The sequence below is a fragment of the Pygocentrus nattereri genome, chromosome 19 (genome assembly GCF_015220715.1).
Source record: "Pygocentrus nattereri isolate fPygNat1 chromosome 19, fPygNat1.pri, whole genome shotgun sequence".
Taxonomy (NCBI): Eukaryota; Metazoa; Chordata; class Actinopteri; order Characiformes; family Serrasalmidae; genus Pygocentrus; species Pygocentrus nattereri.
The window spans coordinates 452,666-460,165 of NC_051229.1; the positions used below are offsets into that span (position 1 = coordinate 452,666).

General features: G+C 46.3%; 1 protein-coding gene across 5 annotated transcripts in view; it reads left to right on the forward strand.

The window, feature by feature from the left end:
- Window positions 1–7,500, forward strand: part of actn4 (actinin, alpha 4) — a 59,419-nt gene that overhangs the window by 28,530 nt on the left and 23,389 nt on the right. For all 5 annotated transcript variants that reach the window (XM_037547716.1, XM_037547717.1, XM_037547718.1 and 2 more), the window contains exons 2-7: window positions 740–854; window positions 2,238–2,357; window positions 4,392–4,478; window positions 4,927–5,014; window positions 5,667–5,745; window positions 6,073–6,154. In XM_037547716.1, coding sequence (XP_037403613.1) covers window positions 740–854; window positions 2,238–2,357; window positions 4,392–4,478; window positions 4,927–5,014; window positions 5,667–5,745; window positions 6,073–6,154 — 571 coding nt within the window. The remainder of the gene's footprint in view (window positions 1–739; window positions 855–2,237; window positions 2,358–4,391; window positions 4,479–4,926; window positions 5,015–5,666; window positions 5,746–6,072; window positions 6,155–7,500) is intronic.

Sequence of the window (7,500 nt, forward strand, 5' to 3'; positions counted from 1 at the left end):
CTACAGGAAGCGTAGGGGGCGATACGGCTTCTACTGTTTCATTTAAAAAGCTCTATAATGTTCATATGATCCACACAGTCGCTCTGACAGACTGTAATACACTACAGGAAGCGTAGGGGGCGATACGGCTTCTACTGTTTCATTTAAAAAGCTCTATAATGTTCATATGATCCACACAGTCGCTCTGACAGACTGTAATACACTACAGGAAGCGTAGGGGGCGATACGGCTTCTACTGTTTCATTTAAAAAGCTCTATAATGTTCATATGATCCACACAGTCGCTCTGACAGACTGTAATACACTACAGGAAGCGTAGGGGGCGATACGGCTTCTACTGTTTCATTTAAAAAGCTCTATAACGTTCATATGATCCACACAGTCGCTCTGACAGACTGTAATACACTACAGGAAGCGTAGGGGGCGATACGGCTTCTACTGTTTCATTTAAAAAGCTCTATAATGTTTGTATGGATGCAGCGATAATTAGACGAATAATTAAATAAAATAATTTAGTGTTGTGAATATGCGAATCCGATTCGGTGGTTAATCGATGTATTGGCTCAGCCGTAACTGGTCCGCGGTCGTAAAGTGTGCTGTTGACGATGATCAGACCAGAGAAAGTTCTCTAAAAGCCGTGAGCGCTCGGAGAACCCGCTCTGTCCACTTCCTGTCCTCTCTTTTGTTTGTGCTGCACCCTGGCCTTCCTTTGTCTGACCTCACTTCCTGTTTGTTTGCAGACGTTCACGGCCTGGTGTAACTCGCACCTGCGTAAGGCAGGAACTCAGATAGAGAACATCGAGGAGGACTTCAGAGACGGCCTGAAGCTCATGCTGCTGCTGGAGGTCATTTCAGGTGAGGAACGGAGCTTCGGCAGTCCACATTCACTCGCTCACTCTCTCGCGCACTCGTTCATACGTTCACTCTCTCGCGCACTCGTTCATACGTTCGCTCACTCATTCGCTCGCTCGCTAATTCATTCGCTCACTCACGCATACATTTGCTTGCTCGCTCACTCATTCATTCGCTCGCTCACTCATTCGCTCGCTCGCTCACTCATCCATTCGCTCACTCATCCATTCGCTCACTCATCTGCTTGCTCGCTCACTCATTCATTCACTCATTCAATCGCTCGCTCACTCATTCATTCGCTCACTCACGCATACATTTGCTTGCTCACTCACTCATTCGCTCACTCACTCATTTATTCGCTCACTCGCTCATACATTCACACCCTCATATGATCCTCACTCACTCATTCATTCGCTCACTCACTCATTCATTCGCTCACTCACTCATTTATTCGCTCACTCGCTCATACATTCACACCCTCATATGATCCTCGCTCACTCACTCATCCATTCGCTCACTCATTCATTCGCTCGCTCGCTCACTCACTCATCCATTCGCTCACTCATCCATTCGCTCGCTCGCTCACTCACTCATTCATTCGCTCACTCACGCATACATTTGCTTGCTCACTCACTCATTCGCTCGCTCACTCATTCATTCGCTCACTCGCTCATACATTCACACCCTCATATGATCCTCACTCGCTCACTCATTCATTCGCTCACTCGCTCATTCATTCGCTCACTCACTCATTCATTCGCTCACTCACTCATTCATTCGCTCACTCGCTCATACATTCACACCCTCATATGATCCTCACTCGCTCACTCACTCATTCATTCGCTCACTCGCTCATTCATTCGCTCACTCACTCATCCATTCGCTCACTCATTCATTCGCTCGCTCGCTCACTCACTCATCCATTCGCTCACTCATCCATTCGCTCGCTCGCTCACTCGCTCATTCATTCGCTCGCTCACTCATTCGCTCGCTCACTCATTCATTCGCTCACTCGCTCATACATTCACACCCTCATATGATCCTCACTCGCTCACTCGCTCATTCATTCGCTCACTCACTCATCCATTTGCTCACTCGCTCATTCGCTCGCTGACCCACTCATCCATTCGCTCACTCGCTCGCTTTTTTCAGTTGTTCAGCTCAGACGAGAGCAGGTCGGGTCGGTGAGAGCCGGTCACTGATCCGTTTAATCAGAAGCGGTGAAGCGCGGCTGTTGTGTGATTTAGGCTCCTACTCGTGTTTCCCTGTGAAGCGGTGGAGATTTCCGGCTTTGTCAGGCGACGAGCGGATTGAGCAGCGGAGCTGTAAGGGTTGGAGCGGAACCTGCTGTGGTTTGGGAGGTTAATTGACTGGTGTTGTTTCCAGGTGAGAGGTTACCTAAGCCTGAGAGAGGGAAGATGAGAGTCCACAAGATCAACAACGTCAACAAAGCGCTGGACTTCATCGCCAGCAAAGGAGTCAAACTGGTGTCCATAGGAGCAGAGGGTACGTGCAACACACACCAGTACACACACACACCAGTACACACTAACACACACCAACACACACACCAGTACACACTAACACACACCAACACACACACCAGTACACACTAACACACACCAACACACACACCAGTACACACTAACACACACCAACACACACACCAGTACACACTAACACACACCAGTACACACACACTAACACACACCAACACACCAGTACACACTAACACACACCAACACACACCAGTACACACTAACACACACCAGTACACACAAACACACACACCAACACACCTACACCTACACACTAACACACACCAGTGCACACTAACACACACACCAACACACACACTAGCACACTAACACGTTAACACCCCATCAGTGTTACTGCAATGTTGACAGCACCTGTAGTATCAGAGAAACAGATGGACTACAGTCTGTAACTGTAGAACTACAGAGTGGACCTCTACGGTCAGTGGAGCTGATAAAGTGGACAGTGAGCGGAGAAACGAGGGGGTGGTCTTCATGTTATATTGGTGTATTTTGCAATATGCTAATGTTAAGTGTTCCCTCAGACCAATCAGAATAAGGGCAGGTTTTGTCAGCGTCCCAGTTTTCAGTCAGTGCTGCGGTCAGTGATTTCAGACTGACCGGTCTGTGCTGTGGTGTATAGAATGCCGTGCAGATGTGCAGAGCAGCTGGTTTAACTGTAAACTGAATATAAGCCGTAACAGCAGCGCAGTTTCCTGTCTGGATGCGAAATTCTTCAGCTTTCCCTCAAAAACGCTCCGCTTCACCACTTCCTGCCCAATCCGCCTGTGTGTGACTGACCTTTCAGATCCTCCTCCGTGTTCAACACACAAACAGAAGACGGAGAAACGCCCACATTCCTCTGAATAATGATAATAATGGGGTTTTATTTGTGCAGCGCCTCCTCTGAAGGGCTCTTCACTCTGCGCTGTTACAGCACATTCGCTCGGGAAAGGGTCACAAAGAAACCGCCGGCTCAGGCGGACGAGGCGGCGGTCAGAGAACACACACAAGTGATGATACACTGCAGCAGTGGTGGGCAGTAATGAAGTAAATGTAATGAGTTTCTGTGTGTATAAAAACGTCACATGTCAAAACGAAAGAAGCGCAAAGCCAGAGCACCAATCAGGGCCCAGCGGTCACTTTGTTTAGAGCTGGTTTTGACCTGTTGGTCATACCGACCCAGTGCAGCACGCGGTTCAACGTCAGCGCAGCAGCGTAAAACTTTGGGAGAGTCTGTTCGACATAAATGATGAACTAACCTAACTTTGTGTAAATAGAGCTCAATATAGAAATATGTCCACATATGCAGTCGAGACTGACGCGGCTTTTTTCTGAATTTCTACAAACACCATTTCATTTTATAGTAAATGAGTTTGGGCTGGTTTATGTTTATGAACAGACGCCTACAGATCAACATAGTAAAGGAGCTCATCTGTGATCCTGAGTTTAAAGCCAGTTTTTATTCAACTTAAACTTGGAACTAAGTTGTAAATAAATCTGAAACTGAAACTTTGCTTGTGTGTAAAAAGTGATTTCAGAGCCACTCAGAGGTTCAGCGCTGGAGTTTTGTGTGATCTAGTTGTGAGTATTAGTGAGTATTGTGATGGTTTTAATGGGTTCTGATGTGCAGTAAACATCAGATCAGTAGTGAATAACTCGCACGTTCTAATCTTTGGTGCATTCAGAATAATGTGTGGAAACAGTCTGTTTTGGATTCATTGCTTTTGTGATGTCACAAAAACTAAAACATTTACATAAATTTGCACTTTAATCCTACAGCAGTTTAGCCCCACCCATTCTGCCTACAGCTGATTAGCCCCACCCATTTACACTAAATTTATGTGCAGTGTTTCAGCCCCTGATGGCTTTATTGCAGAACAGCCAGTCACAGCAGAGCTGATTTCCATATATCAGTCTTAAAGGCACAGTAACTAGTTTCAGGTTGAGTGTTTCCTGTGTCAGTTATGGTGTTTAAACTCCAATTTGCTCTGTGTTTGTGCAGAAATCGTGGACGGAAACGTGAAGATGACTCTGGGAATGATCTGGACCATCATCCTCCGCTTCGCCATCCAGGACATCTCAGTGGAGGGTGAGTTTATTACTCCAGCGGGTTTCTCGGAGTGTGTTTACCGTTAGAGCCGCTGGCCCTGTTAGTGGTGATGTAATACCTGATGTTATCGCACCTGCGGTGAAGCTGGACTGGTTTAAACTGGTTTAGCCGTGAACAGTTAACTTTCCCACGCTGTGCAGCGTGAACAGACGGGCCGTGGGAGCAGCACGTCCACAATTACTGCTGCTGATTATAGGTTACCGCGAAAGTCCGGATTTTGGTCTCTGGTCCGTGATGTGCGGAATGTGGAGTTGTATCTTTAGGGCTGCACTCCAGAGGATAAATCAGTCAAATTAGAGTTATTTGGGTTTATACTTTTTAAAGCAGAGTGGGAATTTTATTTTGGCTGACAATTGAAAGCCGTATTTAAATAAATGTATTATAATCAAATCTGTTATTAATGTTATTCCGGAATCTCTGTCTGTAGAAACCTCTGCTAAAGAAGGGCTGCTGCTGTGGTGTCAGAGGAAGACGGCTCCGTACAAGAATGTCAACGTGCAGAACTTCCACATCAGGTATGCAGGACCCTCCCACGCACCTCCACACACTTCCTAGCACCTCCAAATTCCTCCTCACGCTTCCAAACACTTGCAGACTCTTCCAAGCACTTCCGTGCGCTTCCAAACACTGCAACTTCATGCTGTGATCTGCTGCAGCTCAGCTCCTGATAACTGGATCATTTATCTAGAACCAGTAAAGTAGGAATTGAGGTTTTTATTATGTCCAGCTGAATTTTCAGACGGACTGAATTCAGGATAAAAGCCCCAGAGATGACCAGTGTGTGCCGTTCTGATTAAGTGCTGTTTGCTGGCTCTGAAACATGAACACGCTCACTGTGGAGGGTTTTGCATAAAACCAGCACTTTTATCAGTTTATCACTGTAATTTGCATGATAGGTGAATTAAACCCTCGTTAAAGGGTCAACAGGTGGATTAAACCCTCGTTAAAGGGTCAACAGGTGGATTAAACCCTCGTTAAAGGGTCAACAGGTGAATTAAACCCTCGTTAAAGGGTCAACAGGTGGATTAAACCCTCGTTAAAGGGCCAATAGGTGAATCAAACACTGGTTACAGGGCCTATAATTAAAGGGTCGTTACTAGTTTGAGTCTTTTTCATTTGAAAAGCCCCCTGCTGGTTACATTGTGTAATGATGTTCTCCTCTTGCAGCTGGAAGGATGGACTGGCCTTCAACGCTCTGATCCACAGACACCGACCCGAACTCATCGACTACGACAAACTGCGGAAGGTCAGACGTCACACTTCACAGATTTTATTAATTTGTAATCTATATTCTCTAATAATCAATCATTTTCTGATTGAAATAAAACTTTGGAAAAGAATATAATTTATAAAATGTGTTATTATTATTATTATTAAATGTTATTAATTGGGTGTTTATTGATTATTATTCTGGCCCAGTTCAGAATTATTATTAAAAATACAGATTTAATAAGTAAAACTGTTTACACTGAGCGAAGAGAACCGATGTCTCAACAGAACGAGAGTGTTTTAAACCCTGCAGCGAGTCTGTTAATCAGCGGGTGTTTGTGGTGGTGGTGGTGTTTGTATTTAGGACGACCCGGTGACCAACCTGAACAATGCATTTGAAGTGGCTGAGAAATACCTGGACATTCCTAAGATGTTGGACGCAGAAGGTATGAACAGGCTTTATCTGTGTTTGTGTTTATCTGTGTTTGTGTTTGTGTTTATCTGTGTTTGTGTTTATCTGTGTTTGTTTTATGTTCAGGCTGATTTGTACATTTGTTAGATTCCGAAGCCCCGCCCACTTCCTCCACACATTGAGGGGAAATGAGTTTTCTCTCCGTATCGAACTCTCAAGTGGCGCTTCAAGGCTCATCGCTCCAGAACGTCACCGAGCAAAATTATAACAAAACCCACAAACCCGGAACAGAGAGCCGCGCCGGTCAGAGCGTCCGCTGAATATGATGCAGGGCTGGGCAGTACGACCTGCGCTCATCGCTGACCCTGCCTGTTCTTTAAGAACCCTGACTGACCGCATGTTTCACTGTGAAGAGAACGTAGTTCGTCCTGTTTAACTGGATTCAGTGCAGTGTGTGAAAGGCTTTGATGTTTTTAAATGTGGCACTGATCAGATTATTGAGTTCTCTCATTGATCAGATCTGATCAGATCCTGTTCCCAGGCCGAGAGAGTTCAGTCGTCACTCTGAAATCACTTCACTGTGATAAGCTCTCAGAACTGGGCCGATAAGCTCTCGGAACTGGGCCGATAAGCTCTCAGAACGGGCCGATAAGCTCTCGGAACCGGGCCGATAATCTCTCGAAACGGGCCGATAAGCTTGCAGAACCGGGCCGATAAGCTCTCAGAACCGGGCCGATAAGCTCTCAGAACCAGACGCGACACAATCTCAATCATCCAGAAGTTGAAGAATATTTAAATCCTTCTTTTGGTCGAGTGTGTTCAGTTTCAGCGTCTGTTCCCGCTGTTTCCGGGACGACGCTCTGTTTCACAGGCGCTCAGACTGAGAGACTGAGAGAAATCAGAGTTTAACCCATGGCTGAGAAATCAGTGTGTGTTTACGCGGCCGGTGAATAATCAGATAACTGCGGGAATCTGGAGGTGATCAGGTTAGATCTAGTCCAGTGACCTGTCCCAGGCCTGCGGAGTAATCAGCCTGAAACCACGTCACAGCTTCACTCCTCCACTGAGCTGCGACTGTTTACGTTCAGGCTGCTGTCTGTGAGCCGCGTTGGTGAGGAGTTCATAGAAAACAGTCCGACTGCAGGAGCAGCACACCTGGGAAACCTGGGAAACGCCTGGGAAACGCCTGGGAAACCTGGCAGTTAAAGCAGTAGTTCAGCTAGAATGCAAATTCCTCCAGTTGTGCCCCCGATGTCACTCCGCCAGGACACGTCTGAAGTTTGCTGCTTTCGTTCTTTAGTTTGGGTGCTATGAGGCTAATGTCGCTAACAAGTAATGGAAGAATATAGCCCACCAGTTAGCATGGTGCTAACTGACCAC